This window comes from Mauremys reevesii, linkage group 13 (genome assembly GCF_016161935.1).
Source record: "Mauremys reevesii isolate NIE-2019 linkage group 13, ASM1616193v1, whole genome shotgun sequence".
In the NCBI taxonomy this organism is placed as follows: domain Eukaryota; kingdom Metazoa; phylum Chordata; order Testudines; family Geoemydidae; genus Mauremys; species Mauremys reevesii.
Window position 1 is genome coordinate 48,929,428 of NC_052635.1, and position 26,698 is coordinate 48,956,125.

Here is a 26,698-nt window from a genome sequence, read left to right on the forward strand (position 1 = left end):
TCTGTGTGCGTGCATCTGTGAGTGCTGGGCCAGCACACGTGTGGGTGTGCCATGTGCACGCCTCTGTGTGCGTGCATCTGTGAGTGCTGGGCCAGCACACGTGTGGGTGTGCCATGTGCACCTCTGTGTGCGTGCATCTGTCTGTGCCAGCTGGTGTGTGGGTGTGCCGTGCCACACCTCTGTGTGCATGCGTCTGTCTGTGCCGGCACGTATGGGGTGTGCATGTGCTCCCATGTATATATGCGCACCTGCTGGCTGCACATGCATGTGTGCATGCAAGGGGCTCTGTCATGTCTGGCTGGCTGCACAGCTGTCTGATTTCTGCTGTCAGCAGCTGCACCCTGTGGCTGTCCCTCTGATTTCTGCTTCCCGTGCGGAGCGTGACTGCGTGGGGGGTGTAGGGGAGGATCAAAGAGCCCCTCCTCCCCCAGCCAGCCCCCAGCCCCACAGTCAGGCTGGCAGCATGTCTCACCTCCGCGCCGACGTCACCACTGCTCAGCTATTTCTGGCTTCCCTCCCGTGGGCGGAAATAACTGAGCAAAGCAGACCCTGCACCACCCCCCAGGAGCAACCTGGTCTGGGGCAAAGACAGTGCCAAGCCAGCCCGTGGTACAAGGCTGTGTCTGGGAGCAGCATGGCCCTCACACGCTCCTGCTGCTCCACGCTCCGTGAGCTGGACACCAGAGCCAGCGGCGTTTGGACCAGGAGGGTTGAACTGAAACCCCAGGTCCAGGCCCAGCTGTGTGATGTCAGGGGAATCCCGGGGCAGGAAAGCCCCACTCTGCCGCATCGCCCCGGCACGCTGCTCACTCACCAGCCTTTCATGATTTTTACATGGACTTGTGTCCGATGAATAATTCAGGCCGTGCTACAAGTGGCAGCTTTTCCTGAGGCACCTCTCTGTCCGGCTGTGCTGCAGGCACCTGGGACTTGCCCGTGGTCGGCTGCACTCGGACTCCTAGCCCTGCCTGGCCCTCGCTTCCCCACAGTAGTGAGAATCCAGGCAGCCCTGGCTGGTAGCCACCGGTGACGAGCCCTGCCCTCCTCCTCGTTGCCCATGGCCTGGCTGCCTCTCAGCCCCCTGCCCACCTGTCTCTGTCCGGCAGGACAGCCCCTCAGTCGCTCGCCTCTAACTGGCCTTCCCGGATTGAGCTGATGAAGGGTGGACGAGAGAAACCACATCAGCACCTCTGGAGCCTGATTCTGCGGGTGGAGAGCTGGGTGTGAAACCACCTGGAAAGGGGGTGGGGAGAGGGGAGATCAGCAACACCCGTGCAACCAGGCCTGCTCCCCTCTGCCAGCCCCCCTGAGGCAGGGCCTGCTCAGCTCCCCAGGCCACGTACCATGTGCGCCGGGCCTTACCTGCCGGCTGCTGCTCTCTGAGCCAGGCTGGAGCCCAGCGCCCTGGGGAAGGGGCCTTGCTCAGGCTCTGCACTCCCATGCGCCCCTCCATGGCATGGTGCCCCATAGCACCTTCCCTTGTCTTCCCTAGGTATAATGGCTGGCTCCAACCGATCAGGAGACCTGCGCGATGCTCAGAAATCCATCCCCACAGGGACCATCCTGGCCATCGCCACAACGTCTGCTGTCTGTATCCTTGGCAGAGGGTCCGGGGCAAGAACAAGGCAGCGGGGCAGGGTCTTGTCTGCGTCTGAACCAGCCCCTGTGTGGGTCAGAGCAGTGACGGTGGGTGCCGGGCGCTCTCGTGTCCCCACAGCCCCTGTGCAGGTCGGAGTGGCCAGGGTGGGTGCTGGGTGCCGGGCGCTCTCATGTCCCCACGGCCCCTGTGCGGGTTGGAGCAGTGAGGGTGGGTGCTGGGTGCCGGGCGCTCTCAGGTCCCCACGGCCCCTGTGCGGGTTGGAGCAGTGAGGGTGGGTGCTGGGTGCCGGGCGCTCTCGTGTCCCCACAGCCCCTGTGCAGGTCGGAGTGGCCAGGGTGGGTGCTGGGTGCCGGGCGCTCTCAGGTCCCCACAGCCCCTGTGCAGGTCGGAGTGGCCAGGGTGGGTGCTGGGTGCCGGGCGCTCTCAGGTCCCCACAGCCCCTGTGCGGGTTGGAGCAGTGAGGGTGGGTGCTGGGTGCCGGGCGCTCTCATGTCCCCACGGCCCCTGTGCGGGTTGGAGCAGTGAGGGTGGGTGCTGGGTGCCGGGCGCTCTCATGTCCCCACGGCCCCTGTGCGGGTTGGAGCAGTGAGGGTGGGTGCTGGGTGCTGGGTGCTCTCGTGTCCCCACGGCCCCTGTGCGGGTTGGAGCAGTGAGGGTGGGTGCTGGGTGCCGGATGCTCTCGTGTCCCCACGGCCCCTGTGCGGGTTGGAGCAGTAAGGGTGGGTGCTGGGTGCCGGATGCTCTCGTGTCCCCACGGCCCCTGTGCAGGTCGGAGTGGCCAGGGTGGGTGCTGGGTGCCGGGTGCTCTCGTGTCCCCACAGCCCCTGTGCAGGTCGGAGTGGCCAGGGTGGGTGCTGGGTGCCGGGCGCTCTCATGTCCCCACGGCCCCTGTGCGGGTTGGAACAGTGAGGGTGGATGCTGGGTGCCGGGTGCTCTCGTGTCCCCACGGCCCCTGTGCGGGTTGGAGCAGTGAGGGTGGATGCTGGGTGCCGGGCGCTCTCGTGTCCCCACGGCCCCTGTGCGGGTTGGAGCAGTGAGGGTGGATGCTGGGTGCTGGGTGCTCTCAGGTCCCCACGGCCCCTGTGCGGGTTGGAGCAGTGAGGGTGGGTGCTGGGTGCTGGGCGCTCTCATGTCCCCACGGCCCCTGTGCGGGTTGGAGCAGTGAGGGTGGGTGCTGGGTGCCGGGCGCTCTCATGTCCCCATGGCCCCTGTGCGGGTTGGAGCAGTGAGGGTGGATGCTGGGTGCCGGGTGCTCTCGTGTCCCCACAGCCCCTGTGCAGGTCGGAGTGGCCAGTGTGGGTGCTGGGTGCTGGGTGCTCTCAGGTCCCCACGGCCCCTGTGCGGGTTGGAGCAGTGAGGGTGGATGCTGGGTGCCGGGTGCTCTCGTGTCCCCACGGCCCCTGTGCGGGTTGGAGCAGTGAGGGTGGGTGCTGGGTGCCGGATGCTCTCGTGTCCCCACGGCCCCTGTGCAGGTCGGAGTGGCCAGGGTGGGTGCTGGGTGCCGGGCGCTCTCATGTCCCCACGGCCCCTGTGCGGGTTGGAGCAGTGAGGGTGGATGCTGGGTGCCGGGTGCTCTCAGGTCCCCACGGCCCCTGTGCGGGTTGGAGCAGTGAGGGTGGATGCTGGGTGCTGGGTGCTCTCGTGTCCCCACGGCCCCTGTGCAGGTTGGAGCAGTGAGGGTGGATGCTGGGTGCTGGGTGCTCTCGTGTCCCCACGGCCCCTGTGCGGGTTGGAGCAGTGAGGGTGGGTGCTGGGTGCAGGGAGCACTCAAGTCCACACGGCCCCGGGGCGGGTTGGAGCAGTGAGGGTGGGTGCTGGGTGCTGGGTGCTCTCGTGTCCCCACGGCCCCTGTGCAGGTTGGAGCAGTGAGGGTGGATGCTGGGTGCTGGGTGCTCTCAGGTCCCCACGGCCCCTGTGCGGGTTGGAGCAGTGAGGGTGGGTGCTGGGTGCCGGGCGCTCTCATGTCCCCACGGCCCCTGTGCGGGTTGGAGCAGTGAGGGTGGGTGCTGGGTGCCGGATGCTCTCGTGTCCCCACGGCCCCTGTGCAGGTCGGAGGGGCCCGGGGGGGTGCTGGGTGCCGGGTGCTCTCGTGTCCCCACGGCCCCTGTGCGGGTTGGAGCAGTAAGGGTGGGTGCTGGGTGCTGGGTGCTCTCGTGTCCCCACGGCCCCTGTGCGGGTTGGAGCAGTGAGGGTGGGTGCTGGGTGCTGGGTGCTCTCGTGTCCCCACAGCCCCTGTGCGGGTTGGAGCAGTGAGGGTGGGTGCTGGGTGCCGGGTGCTCTCGTGTCCCCACGGCCCCTGTGCGGGTTGGAGCAGTAAGGGTGGGTGCTGGGCAGGGGCGGCTCTACCTTTTTGGCCGCCCCAAGCAGTCATGCGCGGGAGGCGCCGCGGGAGCAGCGGACCTCCCGCGGGCATGACTGCAGAGGGACCGCTGGTCGCGCGGCTCGGCTGGACCTCCCACGGCTGCGGACGGTTTGCAGGTCCGGCGGCTCCGCTTGAGCTGCCGCAGTCATGCCTGCGGGAGGTCCAGCCGAGCTGCGGGACCAGCGAACCCTCCGCAGTCATGCCTGCGGCAGGTCCGATCCTCCCGGGGCTCCGGTGGACCTCCCGCAGGCATGACTGCGGCAGGTCCGCCGGCCCAATCTGCCGCCCCCCCGGGAAAGGGCCGCCCCACGCGCGTGCTTGCCGCTCTGGGGTCTGGAGCCGGCCCTGGTGCTGGGTGCCGGGCGCTCTCAGGTCCCCACGGCCCCTGTGCGAGTCAGAGCAGCCAGGACGGGTGCTGGGTGCCGGGCGCTCTCAGGTCCCCACGGCCCCTGTGCGGGTTGGAGCAGTGAGGGTGGGTGCTGGGTGCCGGGCGCTCTCAGGTCCCCACGGCCCCTGTGCGGGTCAGAGCGGCCAGGGTGGGTGCTGGGTGCCGGGCGCTCTCAGGTCCCCACAGCCCCTGTGTGGGTTGGAGCAGTGAGGGTGGGTGCTGGGTGCCGGGTGCTCTCAGGTCCCCACAGCCCCTGTGCGGGTTGGAGCAGTGAGGGTGGGTGCTGGGTGCTGGGTGCTCTCGTGTCCCCACGGCCCCTGTGTGGGTCGGAGTGGTCAGGACAGGTGCTGGGTGCCGGGCACTCTCAGGTCCCCACAGCCCCTGTGCGGGTTGGAGCAGTGAGGGTGGGTGCTGGGTGCCGGGTGCTCTCAGGTCCCCACGGCCCCTGTGCGGGTTGGAGCAGTGAGGGTGGGTGCTGGGTGCCGGGCGCTCTCAGGTCCCCACAGCCCCTGTGCGGGTTGGAGCAGTGAGGGTGGATGCTGGGTGCTGGGTGCTCTCGTGACCCCACGGCCCCTGTGCGGGTCAGAGCGGCCAGGATGGGTGCTGAGCACTCTCGTGTCCTGCAGGCCCCATCAGAGGGGGGTTTGTGCAGCAGGGGCCGTGTCCTCAGAGCTTTCCGCACGCTCCTGTTCTCTGCCGCGGAGACCAGCCATGCTCCCCTGGGCCCCAGGGAGCTCCACGGCCCTGGACAAGGCTCTGCCTCCATGGGGTGCCGGACCTGCCATCTGCTCCTCTCTTCTCAGCCCTGCGGCCGTGGGTCCCCTACTCCTTGTGGCTGTGCTGGGCGGTCCCCAGGCACAGGGAGTGGTGTGTGTGTGGGGAGGCTGCGGCTTGGTCTTTCCTTCACCACCCGCAGATATCAGCTCCGTGATTCTCTTCGGCGCCTGTATCGAGGGGGTCGTCCTCCGTGACAAGTGAGTGCTGCTGCCCGACAGTGGGGTGTTGGGGGGCGACAGGGCTGCACATGGAGAATGGCTGGGGGGAGGGGGGTTGGGTATTGGGGGAGGGGAACAGGCTGGGGCCTGGCTAGGGGCGGTGGTTGGTGTTACCAGATTTGCCCGTTACTTTGGGGTATGCTCATTTACTCGGGTTACTTCTCTTGGGGGTGTGTGTGTATGTCTGTAATTCTGTCAATGTGCTGCTTGTGTCACTTGTGTGTTCACATGTTGCTCAGTGGAGCTACCCTGCAGGACCTGGGTTCCCCAGGGCTGGGTTCCTCCAGCCCCAGAACCAGATGAACACACCCACCCACCCACCCACCCACACATACATTAACAGAGTCGGGTTAATCAGCACTGTCAAGCTGACCCCTTATATGTCTCTGGACTCCCTGGGCTGGAGGAAGCAGCACTTCCAAGCTGCCCCCCCTTATATGCCCCTGGGCTCCATGGACTGGGTCAAGCAGCACTTTCAAGCTGTTACCCTTCTGCGTCCCAGATTCAGCACGTCCCTGTCCCCACTCTCACATCACAAGGTACTGGCAGGAACCTACTTGACGAGCAAACCTCACAGGATTCTGGGCGCTGCAGGGATCTTTAGCTTAGGTGAAAGAAGCGTTGCTGTAGAGTGAATGGAGGAAGCTAAAAACACAAAACAGTAAAGTTCAGCAAGAGAGAGAGAAGCAACCAGCTTAACCATACAAGTTATGTATTGAATACTAGTGATAACTGCACAAGGAGGCTAAACCAACCCAACCTACATTATTAAAGGTTAATACCTAAGGTAGAAAGGAAAACAGAGAGAGAGAAAGAGGGGGGATCTCGCCGCTCCCTGAAGCTTGAACTGGTCGGGGTTCCCAGGTGATGGTGGTAGCTCAGGGTCCTGAGGGCAGGAGACAGGGAGAGTCCCCAGCATGATCAGTCAGGAGAAGATGGAGTCCCAGTGGAACCGATGCAGTGTTTGGATCTAAGCATCAGAAGAACTGACTGGAGAGTGAGTAGGGATTTTTGTAGAGAAAATACAATGGTTCAAGGGAGAACACTAGATTTGTTTAGAGGTAAGGTGATGACTCAAGGGTTTTCTTTAGGCTAGACTATAGGAGCTGATCACTCTTGGCTATGGGTGGTGTTTTCTTCCAGGGAGCTCACAATACAACTAGGCTGCTTCAGTATTTTGGGTATCAGTCAAGGATTCCTTACTAGAATTGGTCTAATAACTGCTGAGCTGGGTGTGGGCAGGCGTAGGTTTACTAGCATCAGGAGCAGAGATTCCCATGATGCAGTGCGTCCCTGCTTTTTCTGGTCCCAGAGTTCAGTGCGGTTCTCTGTTCTCCATTCTGTATGCTAATGGAGATGTCTCCCTGTCCCATCTCTCATGCAGATGAGGCTAGGGGAGTTGTCTCTGCTCTCCATTCTGTATGCTAATGGAGATGTCTTAATCTTGTCACCCTTATCAGGAGGGGTCTAGGGGTCTCTCCCACCCTTCACTGCTCTCTGCAAGTCTTTTTTTCGGATAGGTTTTGGTTTAAGCAGAGACTGATTGGGGGGTGTCTTTCATGAGTCAGACAGGCTGGATACTGCGCTCTGGTTCCCCAAGAACACAGAGCTGACTGGTATCATTGGGTGGAGGGGGGGTGGGTTTGGGTGGAGGTGGAGGGGAACAGGTTGGGGGGTGACTGAGTGAAGGGCAGCTGGGTGGAGGGGGCAGTTTGGATTGAAGGGGTGGGTAAGGGGTGGTGGGGTGGGTGGAGGGGAGCAGATAGGTGGGGAGTGCTGGGGGTGGCAGGGGAGGGGTGGTGGGTTTGGATGGAGGAGCAGGTGGGGGCTGGCTGGGGAGTTGTGGCTGGGGGGAGGGGGCGATCGAACCCCCTTGGGCAGTGGCTCTGATGCCCCCAGAGACTAAACCTGGAGCTAGGCATTGCGGGGGGCTCCTGTGTCCGTCCCGTCCCCCTGTCCCCCCCCACCCCCCGGCTGATGCTGCCGTGTTTCTGCTCTGGTTTTTCCCGCTAATCCTGCTGCTGCAGGGGGCTGTTTGCCGGGAGCTGCCGTGCAGCCTGGATTTGCGTATCTAGGGCAGCGCTGCCTGTCGTGCTGCGGTGACGCTTCTGGGTCGCCAACACAAACATGATCCAAATGATGCGCAGCCTGGCTTGGCTTCCCTCTGTCAGAGAAAGCAGAGCCCCTCCCTGCCCTATAGGGAGGTCTGGGCCCCAGGGGGAATGGCCTTGGGCCATGCCCTCCCAGCCCCTGCTGCAGCCTCAGTTTCCCCACCAGGAGATGGGGCTGGGAAGCCAAGCTTGCTGAGATCTGCAGCACTGTGAGGCTTCTGGGGCTGGGGGCTGTTACTAGAGTGTCTGCTGCCCCCCCTCCCTCACGACACCTTTGCTCTCTCTTCTCCCTGCCACCCGCTCGCTCCGTGGCTCCCTGGGACCCGCCGGCCCAGGCTGCTCGGGTTAAAGCTCAGGGCTGGACAATGAACCCGTCCAAACATGACTGGTCAAGCCATGGAGAAGCTCTAAGAACAGAGCAGGGACAGAAAGGGTTTCTGGTCTCCACTGGCTCAGCCTTAGGGGTTGTCTGCATGTGAAATGCTCCAGCCGCACAGCTGCCTCCACCGAGGGGAGGGGTCTCCCGTGGCCCGAGAGGCCGGAGCTAGGTCGCCGGAGGGATTCTCCCAGTGACCTGGCGCTGTCTGCACCGGGGTCAGGCCACTTAGCTACACTGCTCAGGGTGAGTGGTTTTCACATGGAGCTGGGTGGAGGGAACTGTCTAGTGTCGAGCAACCCCTAGGTACTTTCACCTTCAGCAAAACCCAAGTTACTTAATGGAGTTATTTTAACTCAGAAAAATGCAATAAACTGAAGATCTAAAGCCAGGACCGATCCTTGGTGGTGCCGCGTTGCCTTTCTGAGCTAGCTGAGCTTAGCCTTGAAATGGGAATGTGTCGATAGCGAATGTTACTCCCGGCTGAACTGTTACAAAAGGAAAATGAATTAACCAGAAACAAACCAAACACATAACGACTATCAAAGCCAAATCCCCATGCACGAGTGCTAGGTAGGCAGCTGCCGGGCAGCTCTTGGCACTGCTCAATGGCTGTGCAAAGTGGGCAGCTTCTCCCTCTGTGCTGGGGAGCAGGGTTAATGACTGGACTCCCTTCCGGGGCCATTGCTGTATGCTTGGCTCCTCACTGCAAGCTGTCAGTCTGCAGGACGGGCATGGGCGTAGCTTGAGTTCTCTGTGGGGGGGCGAGTTCCACGCCTGTCTGAGGCTTGCAGTTTGGGGGGGCAATCCCCCCCAACTATGCTCATGGGGCAGGGACTTTTAACTTGCTTTGTAAACCCCCTGGGGGGAGGCCCTGATCTACAGACAAAGGTGAACATTCCCACATGCAGTGTTTTCCAGGAAGGCCCAGGCAATGCAGCTGCTCAGCTCTCAGTGGGCTCCCCCTTCTCCCAACAGGCGGCGGGAGCCGGGTGGGTGCTCAGGACGCTGAGGTGGGCTAGCTAGGGATGGCACCGTGATGCAAGCCGAGAGGAAGGGCACTGCTGCAGCAGGGCATTCTTGCTGGAGTACATTATGATATTTGACCATGGTGATAACTGGTCAGGTGACTGACTTGCCAAGCCAATTACAGTTGGTCGCGCTGGACTATCCCTGCTGCTTTCTGGGGGGCGGCCCTAGGGCTGGAGGTCAGAGCATGGCAGCCGGCCCTGCCCCAGTAACGCTTGGTACCTTGCAGGTTTGGCGAGGCTGTCAATGGGAACCTGGTGGTTGGAACCCTCGCCTGGCCGTCTCCATGGGTGATTGTCATCGGATCCTTCTTCTCCACGTGTGGGGCAGGTCTGCAGAGCCTCACAGGAGCCCCCCGCCTCCTCCAGGCCATCTCCCGGGACGGGATCGTCCCCTTCCTGAGAGTAAGTGACCTGCTGCACTGCGGCTAACGCCGGCTCTGTTCCATGGGCATTCCCTAAGGATCCCGGGATGGGGCTGGCACACGCCCTTCTCACCTGGGGCTGACCTGCTGCAGGCTGCCAGCAGTGACCATGCCCATCGCCAGAGGGCATCCTGCCCTGTCTCCAGGTCTTTCCCTATGGCCCGTTGTCCTCCAAGCAGAGGCTTCCTCTGCCTGGATGGAGACGGGGTGTCGGATGCCCAGGATCGGTGTTACGCCCCCAGCCGTGGAACAGTCTCTAGGACAGGCCCCGTCAGTGCCAGGCCCCCCAGCCCCCCCCCAGGATCTCCCTCTTCCTGCCCGGGCAGGCCGTGCAGCCTCCCCACCTCCTTAGACAGGACCTCCAGGGCTCCCGCCCTCCTGCTTGGCACCGTGAGCTCCGCTCAGCCAGTCCCACTGAGCCAGCCCCTGGCAGAGACTCGTGCGCCCTGCCGGGGTGACCGCACCTCGCCCAGCCTTCCAGTGACACTCGCACGGCGCTGGCACAACAGGCGGGTTTGTTCGTCCCCCGGACACGGCACAGGGAGGCTGAAGCACAGACTGTTCTGGTGAGCCCCAAGGCCAGGCAGGCTGCAGAGACCTGCACAGGTGCTCAGGCTCTGGGTCTCTGTCGGAGCTGCTGGGTCACTTCCCAGGTGAGAGCCCCGACTCCGTCCGGCAGCCGACGCTGAGCCCCTCCTCGCTTCATCCCCGTCCCGTGTTCTCAAGCTGGGGTCTGCCCATCTTCCCTGCCGAGAGGTGGGAACCCATCTCCCTCTGGGCCTGTGAGCCCCCCTCCCCCCGGCCCTGCGGGGCCCCGGTGCTGCCGAGAGGTGGGAACCCGTCTCCCTCTGGGCCTGTGAGGCCCCCTCCCCCCGGCCCTGCGGGGCCCTGGTGCTGCTGAGAGGTGGGAACCCGTCTCCCTCTGGGCCGAGGGCCCTAGGTGGCCACATCCTGGTGATTAGGTTTGCCATTGTCTTCTCAGATTCTCCATTAATATGGGATCAGCCTCATCCAGTCCTTTTTAATGACTCATTAAGGCTCAGACAGCTAGACATCATTCATACTTAGTCTCTTAGCCTGCCCTGAGAGCAACAGTCCTTCCTCCACCCCGGTAACAACACAGGAGAAACTGAGGCACACACAGTGTTCATAAAAATATGACAGAAAATTCCCACTTTGTCCTACTGGGGCCTTGCCAGCTGCACAGGGAACCGGCAGGTTCTTGGCTCCCACAGGAGCAAAGTCACCTTCATCTTGTCTGAATCCCTCCTGAGGGGCTGAGCTCAGATGTGCCTCCGCTGGCGTAGGCCGGCCGGGTCTCTGCAGGGAGGCCGGGCTGCTGACACGGTTTGTGACAAAGGAAGTGCTGCTCCGAGGTCGGATCCCTGAGTGAGCCCCCGGCCCGCTCTCTGGCGATCTAGTGTGCCTAGCCAAACGGCAGCCAGCATGGTCTGGCAGCTTCTGCGCAGCACATCTGTGTCCCAGCTTGCACCGTGGCCCATTTGCACGAGACTTTAGTGCAGCAGGCCCGGTCCTGTGTGCGACAGCTGCCTGGCAGCTGGGGATTGGGCCTGCTTGCAGGGCAGCTCCTGCCTCCCAGCTGCCATGACCTGAGTGAGCTTGGAGGTGTGTCCGGGGACTAGGTGCTGGGATTCGGCCCTGGCTTGGATCTTGCTGGAACTGGCGTTGACGTAACAGCCTGGAAGGCAGATCGGTGATGGGGCAACCCACCCAGCTCCCCATCCACACGGCATGGCCACTCCCGCACTGGCAGCTCACCGGGCGGGTCCCCAGGCATTTGGGCAAGTAGCTAAGCTCCTCGGGCTGGAACAGCCAGAAGGGAGGAGCAGGCTACCAGCTGCTCCAGGCTTGGGGGTGAGCTGCCCTCAGGCTGCTGGGTGTGTGAGGGGGAATGGTGAGTGGGAGGGAGCCGGGGCAGGAGAGGGGAGCAGGTGCCGGGGTGGGCAATCACTCTGCCTGCATCCCAGGCTCTGTCCATTGGCACCTGACGTTTCCCTGGCCAGGCAGAACCAGAGCTACTGAGGGGACAGAGTCTGGCTCCTGCTTTGCTCCCTGTGCCTGCTCCTGGCCCAGGCTTTGGCTGGGAGAGCTGGGGCGGGAGCTGCAGAGCTCTGGCAGGTTTGGAGAGGCAGGAGAGGAGCGGGCTGGGCAAGGTCAGCCTGTGCCCAGCGCGCCACCGTTGTGCCGGTTAATATTTCATCTGCTCGCTGAAGATGTGTTCCCAGAACCTCATCTCTCCAAATCCAAACCGACAGCTCCCCCCAGGGAAGAACAGGCTAATTTTAAACTCGCTCCCTCGCCCTGCCAGCCATATTCTGAGCATTCGCTTGAGGAACCCGCCTCTCCTGCTAATGCAAGCAGACGTGTCCTCTAGCTCCCTGTGCACAGGGCTCTGCCTCCCCGGGACCCCTCCTCTCAGACACAGCCTGGGGCTGCCCAGGGGGCCAGGACAACCTGGTGCCTCCTTGGGGGGCCTTGCTCCTGTGGCTGGAGAGGGAGCTGCCCTGGTTGCGACCCACCCGTTTTCAGTGTGCTGGGTGGAGCCGTCTGCGCTCGGGTCTCTTTCACCCCTGCGCCCCGTCAACAGGGCCCTTCGAGCAGCTCAGGCCACAAGCTTCCCTGGGGAACGGAGAGGAGCACCAGCCATATGGCCTGGTCTGTCCCCAGCAGCGCTGCCCATCCATGGGCATCGGAACCGTGTGGTGCTGGGAAGTGTGCAGTGCCAGCCCTCATTGCCCCATGGCCCCCATGGCCCCCAGGCTCTGCCTCAGCCCCCGTCGCCCCATGGCCCCCAGGCTCTGCCTCAGCCCCTGTCGCCCCCTGGCCCCAGGCTCTGCCTCAGCCCCCGTCGCCCCCTGGCCCCAGGCTCTGCCTCAGCCCCCGTCGCCCCATGGCCCCCAGGCTCTGCCTCAGCCCCCGTCGCCCCATGGCCCCCAGGCTCTGCCTCAGCCCCTGTCGCCCCCTGGCCCCAGGCTCTGCCTCAGCCCCCGTCGCCCCATGGCCCCCAGGCTCTGCCTCAGCCCCCATTGCCCCCTGGCCCCAGGCTCTGCCTCAGCCCCCGTCGCCCCAAGGCCCCCCGGCTCTGCCGCAGCCCCCCGCGCCCCCCGGCCCCAGGCTCTGCCTCAGCCCCCCTGGCCCCAGGCTCTGCCTCAGCCCCTGTCGCCCCATGCCCAGGCTCTGCCTCAGCCCTGCCTCAGCCCCCCCCTGGCCCCAGGCTCTGCCTCAGCCCCCGGGGCCCCCTGGCCCCAGGCTCTGCCTCAGCCCCCGTCGCCCCCTGGCCCCCGGGCTCTGCCTCAGCCCCCGTCGCCCCATGGCCCCCAGGCTCTGCCTCAGCCCCCGTCGCCCCATGGCCCCCTGGCCCCAGGCTCTGCCTCAGCCCCGTTGCCCCATGGCCCCCAGGCTCTGCCTCAGCCCCGTCGCCCCATGGCCCCAGGCTCTGCCTCAGCCCCGTCGCCCCATGGCCCCAGGCTCTGCCTCAGCCCCGTCGCCCCATGGCCCCTGCCTCAGGCTCTGCCTCAGCCCCCGTTGCCCCATGGCCCCAGGCTGTGCCTCAGCCCCGTTGCCCCATGGCCCCTGCCCCCAGGCTCTGCCTCAGCCCCCGTCGCCCCATGGCCCCCGGGCCCCAGGCTCTGCCTCAGCCCCCGTCGCCCCATGGCCCCCTGGCCCCAGGCTCTGCCTCAGCCCCTGTCGCCCCCTGGCCCCCAGGCTCTGCCTCAGCCCCCATCCCCCCCATGGCCCCCAGGCTCTGCCTCAGCCCCCGTCGCCCCATGGCCCCCAGGCTCTGCCCCAGCCCTGCGCTGTCAGCTCCCACCTGTGCCAGTGCCTGTGGCTCCTCGGCAGGGGCTCGGCCTTGCTCTATACTTGTCAGGCCCCCGGCGGCCAGAAGGAGCCACGTCCCCGTGAACACGTGTGTCCTGCAGGGGTGGGTCTGTGCTCGTCCCTGGAGCTGAGTGCGGCGTCCCTGCGGCAGCCCCAGGGCTGACTGCCCGGTGCCCAGGTGAGGCAGCCTGGCCCTGTCCTGGGGGAGCTGGGGAGTTCTGTCTCCTTGGCTGTGCAGCTGTGCCAGCTGTTAGGGGTGCCTGCCCCATGCCAGGGCCTCCCGGTGGGTGTTAGATGGGAAATGCGCAGTGTCACCCCACCTCCCAAGCACCCTAATGCTCGTCTCTCTCGCTCTCCGCCCAGGTCTTCGGCCACGGCAAAGCCAACGGGGAGCCCACCTGGGCGCTGCTCCTCACCGCCTGCATCTGCGAGATCGGAATCCTCATCGCCTCCCTGGACGAGGTCGCCCCCATCCTCTCCATGTAGGCAGCGTGCTCTGCTGCACGCCCCCACCCCGAGACCGGGCCAGCCAGGACACTCCCCCCACTGCAGCTCAGGGCCCAGGATGCGGCCCCCTGCCCAGCTGATCTGCGTCCTGCGGCCAGTGCTATCGGGATTAGCTGTGTGATGCCCATACTGGCTGAAGGAGAGCTCCCCTGGGGGGGCCAGGGAGATGTGCCTGCTCCCTGCACTGGCGAGAGCACCCCTAGCTGGCAGGAGAGGACAGTCCCACGTGGGGTGCGGCCCCTGTCTCTTGGCCAGTGTCAGGGCCACATGTCACCGTTCTGCCAGCTGCCGTTTCCTCCAGAGAGCCTGGCAGCAGCTGGGATCCCTGAGGGCTCTTGGGGACAGCCAGTGTGTGGGCATGGTACCTCCTCTCACCCATCCCTGGGGTTCCTGGGGCCAGGCTGCCACCGGCTCTGGGGTGAAAGGCTCAGGCACGGTCTCCCTTTCTCGCCTGCAGGTTTTTCCTGATGTGCTACATGTTTGTCAACTTGGCCTGCGCGGTGCAGACGCTGCTGAGGACACCCAACTGGCGGCCCCGGTTCCGATATTACCACTGGTGGGTATTGGCCTGCAGGAGGGTCCTGTCCCCGGGCCCTGCCCTTCCTGACGGGTGCTGCTGCCACCCTGGCATGCACCGGGATGGGCCCTGCTGCTTCATGCAGGGGAGTGGGAGCCATGAGTTCAGGATGCTGCTCCCACTGGCCCCCTGGGCAATGTGGAACAGGCCTGGCCCTCTCGGAGCCTCAGTTTCCCCATGTGTGCAGTGGGGAGGCTGGATTGCCTGAACAGTGGGGACGGGCAGGCGGCTCCTGCCCCCCTGGGTGCTGCGCCGATGGAGGCCAGGAGGAGCAATGCTAGCTGAGGCCGGTCTCACCTGGGCCAGCTCTGGCTGCTCCGGGGCCTGGCTTGGGCAGGGCTAGCGGGACCTGCGCTTCGCCCAGGCAGCCAGACTCCCAGCCAGAGCAGCGTCCTTCCTGGCAGGCCGGGGCTGGCGTGGGAGCACCTCAGAGGCAGGTTGGGGAGGTGCTGGGGCAGGGCTCCACGTGCTGTGGGGCTGGGCTGAGAGCTCCCTTTGCCCCCCAGGACACTCTCCTTCCTGGGCATGAGCCTGTGCCTAGCCCTGATGTTCATCTGCTCCTGGTACTACGCGCTCGTGGCCATGCTAATCGCCGGCCTCATCTACAAGTACATCGAATACAGGGGGTGAGTGGGGCATGCGGGGTGGGGGAGCTGCTCCTGGGCTCAGGCATCCACCACCACAGGGCTGAACGGAGCCCGCGGCAGGGCAGGGCAGGGCTTCCCCGGAGCCCTGCCAGCAGCCTGGTCAACCCAGCGCCCACCCAGCTCCATCATGCTGGGAAACAGCCGGCACCTGGGCTGGAAAGAGCCAAGTTCTCAGGCTGTCGGGCTGGGAGCCCTGAGCCCTGGTTGCTAGTCCCAGCTCTGCTACTGGGTGCTCAGGGAGGTCCCCAAACCCCTCCGTGCTCACCCTGACGCTGGCCCCAAGTGACGTGGGAGATGGGCCGCAGCAGGGCAGGGCTGTGCCCAGCTCACAAGACGCCACAGGCTCTATCAGGCTGTTGGATTGCCCGAGCTTCAGTCAATCAGCAGCCACCCAGCTCCTAGCGGGTCCCCCATTCTCCCCTCCTAGGGAGCAGGCCTGAGAGCCCCCCCTGCTCTCTGCCTTTCCTGGTGCCCCTCTAAGCCCAGCTGCCTTGGAGAGAGCTGGTGGCACCCTGGGACGGGACGCTAGCGCTCTAGCGCTTAGGGCCTGCCCCTGGGGACAGTGCCAGCACCCCCCATGCTGGGCCCTGCCAGGCCTGCCCCTTTGCAGCCTGCTCCAGGACCCCTCGGCTGCCCCCAGAGCGTGGGCTGGCCTCCAATCCTGCCAGGCACTGAGTTCCCCTGTCCCTCCCCTGGCAGAGCGGAGAAGGAGTGGGGCGATGGCATCCGAGGGCTCTCGCTCAGCGCCGCACGCTACGCTCTGCTTCGGCTGGAGGAGGGGCCCCCGCACACCAAGAACTGGAGGTGAGCGCGAAGCGGCCGAGGGGCTGGAGCTGTCTCTAGCCAGTCATGGGGCAAAGAGCAGGGAGTGGGTGGTGGGCAGGAAGCTCCAGAGGAGAGCCCTGCCCAGGAGCTCACATGCTGGGTCGATGCTGCCTGGGACTGGCGGTTGGGGCAGAGGGTTTGAGATCCGGGGTGCAGACGGATGGGGGCACCCTGGCCCTAGGGGCTGTAGGGGTTGTGTGACCGGGGCGCATGGCAGGCACTGGATGGAGGCTCATTGATTCCCTGGGGTGGGTGTGGTACAGGGTGTGGGGGCTGAGCACAGCCAGTGTTTAACCCCAGGGTGTTCCCTTCCCAGGCCTCAGCTGCTGGTTCTGGTCCGAGTGGATCAGGAGCAGAACGTGGTGCACCCGCAGCTCCTGTCTCTCACCTCGCAGCTTAAGGCCGGCAAGGGACTGACGATCGTGGGCTCCGTGCTGGAAGGGACCTTCCTGGATAACCACCTGCAGGCCCAGCGGGCGGAGGAGGTGAGGGCAGCACTGATGTGCCAAGGCTGCCACTGCCCCTGCTTTCCTGCCCTGGCAGCTTGGGACTTGACTCGAATACTGCTACAGATGGGGTCTCCTCATCTGAACAAAGATATTCTAGCACTAGAAAAGGTTCAGAGAAGGGCAACTAAAATGATTAGGGGTTTGGAACAGGTCCCATATGAGGAGAGATTAAAGAGGCTAGGACTCTTCAGCTTGGAAAAGAGGAGACTAAGGGGGGATATGATAGAGGTCTATACAATCATGAGTGATGTGGAGAAAGTGAATAAGAAAAATTATTTACTTGTTCCCATAATACAAGAACTAGGAGTCATCAAATGAAAGTAATGGGCAGCAGGTTTAAAACAAATAAAAGGAAGTTCTTCTTCACGCAGCGCACAGTCAACCTGTGGAACTCCTTGCCTGAGGAGGTTGTGAAGGCTAGGGCTATAACAGGGTTTAAAAGAGAACTGGATAAATTCATGGAGGTTAAGTCCATTAATGGCTATTAGCCAGGACGGGTAAGGAACGGTGTCTCTTTGTCAGAGGATGGAGATGGACGGCAGGAGAGAGATCACTTGATCATTACCCGTGAGGTTCAGTCCCTCTGGGGCACCTGGCATTGGCCACTGTCGGTAGACGGATACTGGGCCGGATGGACCTTTGGTCTGACCCGGTACGGCCGTTCTTATGTTCAGTGCCCTGCCTGGTTTGAGCCAGACTCGCTAGCCTGCTGCAGCCCAGACCCAGGTCTGAACCACGTCCCCGAACAGCTGCAGGCTTAACTGAAACCAGCTGACAGACGTGTTCCTGTCTTTAACTCTCAGATGCCCAACTCCCAACGGGGTCCAAACCCCAAATAAATCTCTTTTACCCTGTATAAAGCTTATACAGGGTAAACTCATAAATTGTTCACCCTCTATAACACTGATAGAGAGACATGCACGGCTGTTTGCCCACCCAGATGCTCTGGGTTAATTAATAAGTAAAAAGTGATTTTATTAAATACGGAAAGTAGGATTTAAGTGGTTCCAAGTAATAGCAGACAGAACAAAGTAAGTCACCAAGCAAAATAAAATAAAACACGCAAATCTATGTCTAATCAAACTAAATACTGATAATCTCACCCTCAGAGATGCTTCAGTAAGTTTTTTCCTCAGACTGGACCCTTCCAGGCCTGGGCACAATTCTTTCCCCTGGTACAGCTCTTGTTCCAGCTCAGGAGGTAGCTAGGGGAGTCTTCACGATGGCTCCTTTTCTTTTTGTTCTGTTCCACCGCTTTATATATATTTTGCATAAGGTGAGAATCCTTTGTCCGTCTCTGGGTTCCCACCCTCTCCTTCTCAATGGAAAGACACCAGGTTAAAGATGGATTCCAGTTCAGGTGACATGATCACATGTCGCTGTTAGACCCCAAGCCTTCATTCCTCCCGGCCTGACTCACAGGAAGGCTGCCTGCAAACAGAGCCATCCACAGTCAATTGTCCTGGTTGATGGGAGCCATCAAGATTCCAAACCACCATTAATGGCCCACCCTTTGCATAATTACGATAGACCCTCAGAGTTATATTTGATATTTCTAGTTTCAGATACAAGAGTGGTACATTTATACAAATAGGATGATCACACTCAGTAGATTATAAGCTTTGTAATGATACCTTAAAAGAGACCTTTTGCATGAAGCATATTCCAGTTACATTATATTTACACTCATTAGCATATTTATATAAAATCATATCGAGTGCAAAGTCACACCCGCCCCTGGTGCCGCTTCCCTTCCTCAGTCACCGACACCCCCCTCTCCGGGCTACTCCCCTCCAAGGGCCTGCAGCCCACACAGGATCTCCGTGTCATGGTGCGCTGGCCTGGGAGCAGAGCTTCCTCTTGGGACACTTCCTGGCTGCACACTCCCTCTCAGGGCCTCGCAAAGCCCCCAGATCCCCCTCCCCACACCTGTCCCCGCCCCCTGCTTGGCACTACTGTCGGGTTTGCCTGCTGCCAGGGCTCGCAGCTGGCTCACAGCAGCTGGCATCGGACGGCCCCAGTAGAGCACGGTCCTGGGACTCCGACGTCCCCACTGGGCCAGGTCCCACTGATCCCAGCCTGCTGGGCCCGCTGGCGGGATGGCGCAGGGCACGCGGGGAAAGCTGGGATTAGAGCAGAGGGGGCAGATGTGTGGGAGCTGAGTGCTGCTGTGACACAGGCCGACAGCCTCGGCTTCTGTCTCACTGGCCTGTGAAGACATGTCCATCACCAGAATGCCGGGGATGTGCACGGGGGGAGCTGGAGCGTAGAGATCGGGGAGGGGATGGGAACGGGGCGTAGAGAGCGGGACGGGTAGGTGCACGTGGGAGGCGCTGGGGCGTAGAATGTGGGGGATGTGCTTGGAGGGAGATGGGGCGTAGAGATGGGGGAGGGGATGTGCTTGGAGGGAGATGGGGCGTAGAGATGGGGAGGGGTGCGTGGGGAGCTGGGGCGTATAGATGTGGAGGGGATGTGCACGTGGGGAGCGGGGCGTAGAGATGGGGATGCGTGGGGAGCTGGGGCGTAGAGATGGGGAGGGTGTGCACGTGGCTGGAGCTGGGGCATAGAGTGAGGGGGCTGTGCCTGGAGGGAGATGGGGCGTAGAGATGGGGAGGGGTGTGCACGGGGAGCTGGGGCATAGAGATGGGGAGGATGTGCACGGGGGAGCTGGGGCGTAGACTGTGGGGATGTGCAAGGGGGAGCTGGGGTGTAGAGATGGGGAGGATGTGAACGGGGTGTAGAGTGTGGGAGGGGATGTGCACGTGGGGGGGGGCGTAGAGATGGGGGAGAGGGTGTGCACGGGGGAGCTGGGGCATAGAGTGGGGGGAGGGGATGTGCAAGGGGGACCTGGGGTGTAGAGTGGGGGTGTGTGAACAGGGGGCGGGGGCAAGCCGGGCGGGGGGCTCAGCAAAGGGGGAGGGGCTGTGTCTCGTAGCAGCATGAAATGGCTGCTCCGTGCCCTGCTCGCTGGATTGCCGGGGGACCCCCCTCGCCAGGCACACCCACGCACGGCTGCGCTTCCCCCTAATAGGATTAGGAGCTTGTAATCAACCAATTTCTCCTCTTGGTGACATGTTATAATTTTTGTGAGTAACTAATTCTCAGTGCTGCCCTCCCTGCCCGTCGGGCCTGGCACGGGGCCGCCCCTCAGCTCTGCACAGAAAGTGAGGGCGGCACACGCTAACTCAGCATGCTGCCTGGCAGTGCCAAGCAGCGCCCCCATGCTCCTGGCTGACGGGGGATTAGTGAGCTTTTGGCATGTGCTCCCTACCCAGCATGCTGCCCTCCTTCTGCCCACCCCTCTGCCTGCCTCGCCTGCTGCCCAGGCCCATGGCTCCAGGGGACCCTGCTCATCGAGGGGTCGGGGTGCACCTGGCACTGCGGTGTCCTGGGACGGCCCCGGGACGCGGTGCCACAGGGGAGAGGTGCTGTTGTGCTGTCGCTGATTCCCCTCCCTGTCTCTCCCCGGGGCAGTCCCTGCGCCGCCTGATGGAAGCTGAGAAGGTGAAAGGCTTTTGCCAGGCCGTGATCTCGTCCAACCTGCGGGATGGCATGTCCCACCTCATCCAGTCCAGCGGGCTCGGCGGCCTGCAGCACAACACGGTGCTGGTGGGGTGGCCGCGCAACTGGCGGCAGAAGGAAGATCACCAGACCTGGAGGAACTTCATTGGTATGAGCCAGCCTGGCGGCCCCTGACTGAGCAGGGTTCACGGCCACCGCCCGGTCCGGCCAAGTGCGGATCTGGAGCTCGGGGGAGCAGGAGGGGAGGGGAGGGGAGAAACCAGCAGTGCCTGGTGCTGTGTAAACCCTCAATTAGCCCAGGAGGCTGTGGGTCGTGGGGGAGGGGCAGCGGCAGGGCTGTGGGTCATGGGGAGGGCAGCAGGGCCGTGGGTCGTGGGGAGGGACAGCGGCAGGGCTGTGGGTCCTGGGGGAGGGGCAGCGGCAGGGCTGTGGGTTGGGAGGAGGGGCAGCAGCAGGGCTGTGGGTCGGGAGGGAGGGGCAGTGGCAGGGCCCTGGGTCGGGAGGAGGCAGCGGCAGGGCTGTGGGTCGGGAGGGAGGGGCAGTGGCAGGGCCGTGGGTCGGGAGGGAGGGGCAGCGGCAGGGCCGTGGGTCGTGGGGGAGGGACAGCGGCAGGGCTGTGGGTCGGGGGGCAGGGCTGGTGTAGCAGTGCTGTGGGTCGGGGCAGGGGCAGCAGCAGGGCTGTGGGTCGGGAGGGAGGGGCAGTGGCAGGGCCGTGGGTCGGGAGGGAGGGGCAGCGGCAGGGCCGTGGGTCGTGGGGAGGGACAGCGGCAGGGCTGTGGGTCGGGAGGGAGGGGCAGTGGCAGGGCCGTGGGTCGGGAGGGAGGGGCAGCGGCAGGGCCGTGGGTCGTGGGGAGGGACAGCGGCAGGGCTGTGGGTCAGGGGCAGGGCTGGTGTAGCAGTGCTGTGGGTCGGGGCAGGGGCAGCAGCAGGGCTGTGGGTCGTGGGGGAGGGACAGCGGCAGGGCTGTGGGTCGGGGGGCAGGGCTGGTGTAGCAGTGGTGGGGGTCGGGGGCAGGGGCAGCAGCAGGGCTGTGGGGCGGGGCGGGGCAGGGCTGGTGTAGCAGGGCTGTGGGTCGGGGAGGGGCAGCAGCAGGGCTGTGGGGCGGGGCGGGGGCAGGGCTGGTGTAGCAGGGCTGTGGGTCGGGGGGGTTCTGGTTCTGGTGCGGTTGCGTGAACCAAAGCAGGAAGTGGGACACTGTTGAGAGCCAGCGCAGTCCTTGCTGCGGCTGCAGAGGGTTACTGGGGGTGGGGGTGGGGGGGCTCTTCATTTCACGCTAAGAGCAGAGGGGTCACATCAGCCTCGTTCCTGGGATCACTCCTGTGAGAGCACACTGACTCGCTCCTCTCCCTGGGGACCCCGAGCCGCTTAGCCATCTCGGCCCTGCTTCGCATTGGGCCAGTGCCACGCTGGGCTCTGCCCCAGCTCCCTCCATGTCCCATGACAGCGACATCCCACTGGGACCAGGAAGCTATTGACCAGTAGGGGAGTGCGGGAGGCAGAGCCTTCATGGGGGTCGTACCTGGCCTGTGGAACTCACTGCCACAAGAGAGAAGAGACTCCAGCCCTACCGCATCCAGCGCTCGATGCAGAGCTCAGCTCTGAGACACAGCTTCCCGCAGTAAGGTCTGTGTGCAACACAGCGCACACACGTGTGCACATCCACAGACCCCCACATCAGCAAACGCAAAGCCACCCGGAAGCCCCCCCCGCCCCCCAGCAGTGTTGCCTGCAGGCTGGGAGGAGGCGATGGATTGTACATGCCAGGTGTGATCACCCCGTCATGGGTCCTCGCCGAGCTGCCAGGGATGCTCCTCGTGCCAGGCGTGTGGGGGCAAGGCAGCAGCTGGATGCAGCCCCAGCCCGGCCCAGGGCCCTGGCGGCCTCTCCCCGTTGGCAGCAGGCCCCTCAGGGAAGTGCTGGGCACTGTGCAGAGGGATGGAGGATGAAGCCCAGGAGACTCTGCTGTGCTCTGTGGGGATTCAGTGCTCTGGGCATGTGCCTGGCGCTCCTGGGGGGGAGGGGAGGGTGTCGCATTGGTGGGGCATCAGCCCCTCACGCTGCTGGGAGGGGGCTGGTCTCTGCACTGTCTCTGCCCTGACCCGCAGCCCTTCCCCACAGAGCTGGTGCGGGAGACCACAGCCGGCCACCTGGCCCTGCTGGTCACCAAGAATGTTGCCATGTTCCCGGGCAACCAAGAACGGTTCTCTGAGGGCCACATCGACGTCTGGTGGATCGTCCATGACGGGGGGATGCTGATGCTGCTGCCCTTCCTGCTGCGGCACCATAAGGTACTGTGGAAGGGGGGGTTGGGGTGGGATCAGGGGCATGGGCTGGGACTGGAGCGGGGGAGGGCTGGGATCGGGGGAGGTGTCCCCCCTTTGGCATGTCAGCCAGGCTGGGATTGGGGGGGTGTCACAGAGTCCCCGGCGCTGCTCTGGAGCTGCTCCCCACAAAGCCAGTCAGGACTCTGGGGAGCCTCCTCTCCCTCGGAGCAGCCTGTCTGCAGGGCAAGAAGCTCCCCCGGCTTCACCTCCTGGGTCTCCCCTTGGAGCATTCAGCATCCTCTGCCCCTCCGTGCGCTTCCCACAGCGAGTCCCCCCAGCGGGGTCCTGGGGAAGCCACAGGGTCCTGCCCCCCCACGTCGCAGTCAGACGTGACTCTCAGCCAGCCAGTAACACAGAGGTTTATTAGATGACAGGAACAGGGTCTAAAACAGAGCTTGTAGGTACAGAGAACAGGACCCTTCAGCCAGGTCCATTCTGGGGCCCAGCGAACCAGACCCCCACGTCTGCCCTCACTTCCCATCCCCCGCCAGCTCCAAACTGACACCCCCTCCAGCCCCTCCTCTCTGGGCTTTGTCTCTTTCCTGGGCCAGGAGGTCACCTGGCCTCTTTGTTCACCTTTAGCCACCCCCTTGCAGGGGGAAGGGCCCCAGCCATTTGTTGCCAGGACACAGAGTGTCGGCCATTTATGCACACGGGAGACTTAAGAAATGCATAGGGGAAACTGAGGCCCCCACACAGTATTCAGAGGAAACATTAAGAACAGTCCCACTTTGTCACAAGGCCCTGGCTAGGTTCTCCCTGGCAAAACTTTCCCAAAAGGACAGCACGTATTCCACCACTGATTCTCCACTGAGGGAGCCTTTCCCTTCCCACTCAGCCCAGCAAGTCCAGGGTCCCTCACTCTTCTCCCATACTGCAGTTAAAGGGGTGAACCCTGTAGATTCCTGGGGCACGTCCCTATAAGTGAACAGCAGGGAGGGTGAGCATTCGTCCCAGTCCTGCAGATGCTGTTCCATAAACGTCCTCAGCACCATGGTCGGTCCCATTACACCTTCCCAGCAGCTGTTGGACTGAGGGGGATGTGCCAAGGCCAGGTGGTCCAGGCCCCACATTTCCCCCACAAGCCCTGGAGCAGGGCTGACATGAAATTAGACCCTTTGTCTGTAAGGCCTTGCTGGGAACCCCACTTGGCTGAAAATGGTCAGTGGCGGCACATCCGGAGGACAGACACCGGCGCTGTGGGGTAACGAAATCCACCACTACCAAACCACACGTCTTCCGACTGGGTTGCCCTGCTAAGGGGCCCCCCACAGCCACCCTCTAAAGAGGTCCTGCTCGGAGGGTCTCAGGGCTGGTAGGGTTGCCAATTTTGGTTGGATGTATTCCTGGAGGTTTCATCACAGAACATAATCTTTAATTCCTGGAGACTCCAGGTCAGTCCTGGAGGGTTGGCTTTACACTTAGCTTGGGCTCTGCCCACCACTGACAGGGATCACAGGCAGGCAGGAAAAGCTCCAGCCAGTCCATGCTCTGCAGCAGTCTTGCCAGGGAGCACTGGATCCCCTGATGTCCTGAGGGAAGGATGGTCTGGGCCAAGCACAGCAGCCTGCGGCAGCACCTCTGGGGAGCTGTCAGCTGCCTCCTGATGCCCTGAGGTTCAGTGTTCCCTGGGGAACCTGTTCCTGGCACAGGACTCCCTCTCACACAGGAATCTTCCCCTGCTGTCCTCCAGAGAGTGACAGCGCTGTGGCCAGTCAGCTCCCCCCCCACCTTCCGAAATTCAGCTGCTGGCCAAGGAGTGTGAGCTGTCCATCCGCACTGGCTGGGATCTGAGTCCCAGCACTGCTTGGCCGTGACGCCGTTTCCCCACCTGTCGACAGAGTCTCAGCCCTGCTCCAACACGCACATTCCCCCAAGCCACAGGCAGCAGCTTGGTAGCCCCATCATTTGAGGTCAGGACTGGGGGGGTGAGAGGGTGAGGAAGGACTCGGGGTCGGGAAGGAATTTTCCTCCAGGGAAGATTGGCAGTGGCCCTGGAGGTTTTTCGCCTTCCTCCGAAGCATGGGGCAGGGGTCGCTAGCTAAAGGAGTGGGTGGATCGGCTTATGTGGCCTGCAGGAGGTCAGACTAGATGATCATAATGGTCCCTTCTGATCTTGAATTCTATGATTCTATGACTAGACACTTAAGCAGTGTCTGGCCAGTTGGGAAGCTTTTCCCATCAGTAGCACTGCAGGGAGCTGATTCTGCCCCCCATCCCCTTTGTGCCCCTCCTGGGCCTCCCCATCTCAGGTAGATCCTTGCTACAGGCCCTGTGGCCAGGGGCGGCTCTAGCCATTTCGCCGCCCCAAGCACGGCGGCATGCTGCGGGGGGCGCTCTGGTGGTCGCCGGTCCCGCGGCTCCGGTGGACCTCCTGCAGACGTGCCTGCGGGAGGTCCACTGGAGCCGCCCTCCCGGCGACCGGCAGAGCGCCCCCCGCGGCATGCCGCCCCAAGCACGCGCTTGGCGTGCTGGGGCCTGGAGCCGGCCCTGCCTGTGGCCAAGGGTCCTGACACGGCCCTCGTGATTACATATTCACTGGGCACAAACTGAGCCAGTTCCAGCACATCAGGTCATACAAGAGTCACCGCAGACCCTTGTCCCAGTGTCTCTGGACCCATTTTCCAGCCAGCCGCACAGGATAATAAAGCGTTTGCTCAGCGCACAGCCTGTGAATGGGCTATCCCAGCACAAGAGGGTTGCGAGCAGACGCTGCCCATCACACCACACAGAGCCACAGGCATTCCCCTGAGCTGGGCCGTCACCAAGGTAACTCTTTGGTGGTCCCATTTAAAGTCCATGCATCTGATGAAGTGGGTTTTTTACCCACAAAAGCTTATGCCCAAATAAATGGTTTAGTCTCTAAGGTGCCACAAGGACTCCTCGTTGTTTTTGCTGATACAGACTAACACAGCTACCCCTCTGTAGTGACATCTGCGCCATCATGGTGTTTGGGGAGAGAGTCTCCCAGCACTGGGGTAACTGCCACATTCCCGCCCCCGGGCCTGGTGCACCCCCCACAACCGTTTCTGAGAAGCCACCGGCATCAGGCTGAACTTGTGCAGTGGAGTCTCTTTGACCGGTTCTTAGTGCCCGGGATCATTTCTGTGCGGCTCTATCGCTTGGGAGGGAGTGCTGGGGCGAGTGTAGAGCTGGGCTGCCCAGCCTGATGCAAACAGCAAGCCTTGTGCCAGGCCCTGCGGTAGGGATCAACGTCTCCCCCGCCCCACTGGTGTCTAGGCTCCCTGCAGAACTGGCATCCCCTGGTCCCGCCCCATGTACTACTGGTGGAGGACCTCGCGCTCCGCCTCGGCTGCAGACCTGGGACATGCCGTTGCTGCTGCTTTCCCTGCGCTCCCTCTTGTTTGCGCTGGTTCTCACAGTCGGCCAGTTTCTGTTGCGCCAGCTGAAGGACCTTCATGCTCAGTGCCAGAGCTGGGGAACTGGGCTGTGGGGATGCCCTGTGACTGCTGCTACTGCCACTCTTGTCTTTGGTGTCTCTCAGACCCCGGCCTGGGGCTGGGCCCCAGTTCCTGGCCTGATCAGCGTTCACCAGCCCTGCAGTCAGCTGTGCCTCGTTTAACACTCTCTCTCCCTGCTCTGCTCTGCTCTGCTCTGCGGGGGGACGGACCCCATTTTCTGGCTAGTTCCTTTGGCTAATCTTTTTATTGCTGCCAGTTCCGGCTGGTGCTTTCAGCATCCCATTGTCTCTGCAGGGTTCCCATTGAGATGGGTGGGTTCCAAGCAGTCCCTCATGACTCATTCCCACCTCCCCACAGACAATTACAAGACCCTGTGCTGCCCTAGGAGCTGCACTGTAACCCTTCTGTACCCACTGGGGAGCAGCGTCAGGGTGATCCGCACAAGTGGCCCATCGACAGTTCATATTTATATTACGGACGATTCCCACATTTGTCACACACTTCCTTTGGTGGGCCGGCCAGACTGGGATTGAGGGCCGGTTCCCCCCTTTGGTGGGTGCCACGGACTCACAGATCGTGCTCCTGTGCCCCCCTGAGCCTTAGAACGTCTGTCTCTGCCTTGGGCCCCCTCAGGGAGTCCACGTGCTCTGGACCCCCGGGGCCTCCACCCTCCGAAGGGGACGATGCAACCCTGTTCTCTAGACCGGAGCGACTCTCAGCCAGCATAAAACAGGAGGGTTTATTGAGAGTTGAACCCAGCACAGGAAACTCTCAAGGCCTCAGGCCTGGCCTCCCTCAGCCCAGCACATCCCAGTCTCCACTGCAGCCAGGGGGGCTCTGCTCCCCCTCTCCAGCCCAAAGCCCCCTTGCTTCCCAGCTGGGCATCTGAGATCCCCGGCCCCAAGCCCTGCCTCTGTCCACTGTCTTCTCTCCAGGTAAACAGGGTCGTAAACCCCATGCCTGGGCCTCCCCTCTTCTGTCCTCTGGCCTCCTCTGGCTGGAACCGGCTGGTCAGGTCACCGGGGTCCTCTCTTCGCAGCCCATTGTCCTCCCACTGGCCAGAACTGGCTGCGACAACTGAGCTGGGTCTCCGGGTCACCAGGTCACCTGTCACTGGGGTCTCCATCCTCCAGGCCATCGGCTGGGGTCCCAAGTTCCCTCTCGGGTCCTCTGTACCAACAAACTCCCTCTCCCCTCCCCTCGTTAAACCAGTAACACCCAGGGACACTGAGTCCCCCGC

General features: G+C 63.0%; 1 protein-coding gene across 1 annotated transcript in view; it reads left to right on the forward strand.

The window, feature by feature from the left end:
* Positions 1 to 26,698, forward strand: part of SLC12A5 (solute carrier family 12 member 5) — a 105,458-nt gene that overhangs the window by 64,264 nt on the left and 14,496 nt on the right. The window contains exons 11-20 of the mRNA XM_039497671.1: positions 1,493 to 1,591; positions 5,267 to 5,324; positions 9,091 to 9,265; positions 13,489 to 13,607; positions 14,090 to 14,188; positions 14,716 to 14,835; positions 15,556 to 15,660; positions 15,998 to 16,166; positions 19,665 to 19,860; positions 21,831 to 22,000. Of these exons, the coding sequence (XP_039353605.1) occupies positions 1,493 to 1,591; positions 5,267 to 5,324; positions 9,091 to 9,265; positions 13,489 to 13,607; positions 14,090 to 14,188; positions 14,716 to 14,835; positions 15,556 to 15,660; positions 15,998 to 16,166; positions 19,665 to 19,860; positions 21,831 to 22,000 (1,310 nt within the window). The remainder of the gene's footprint in view (positions 1 to 1,492; positions 1,592 to 5,266; positions 5,325 to 9,090; positions 9,266 to 13,488; positions 13,608 to 14,089; positions 14,189 to 14,715; positions 14,836 to 15,555; positions 15,661 to 15,997; positions 16,167 to 19,664; positions 19,861 to 21,830; positions 22,001 to 26,698) is intronic.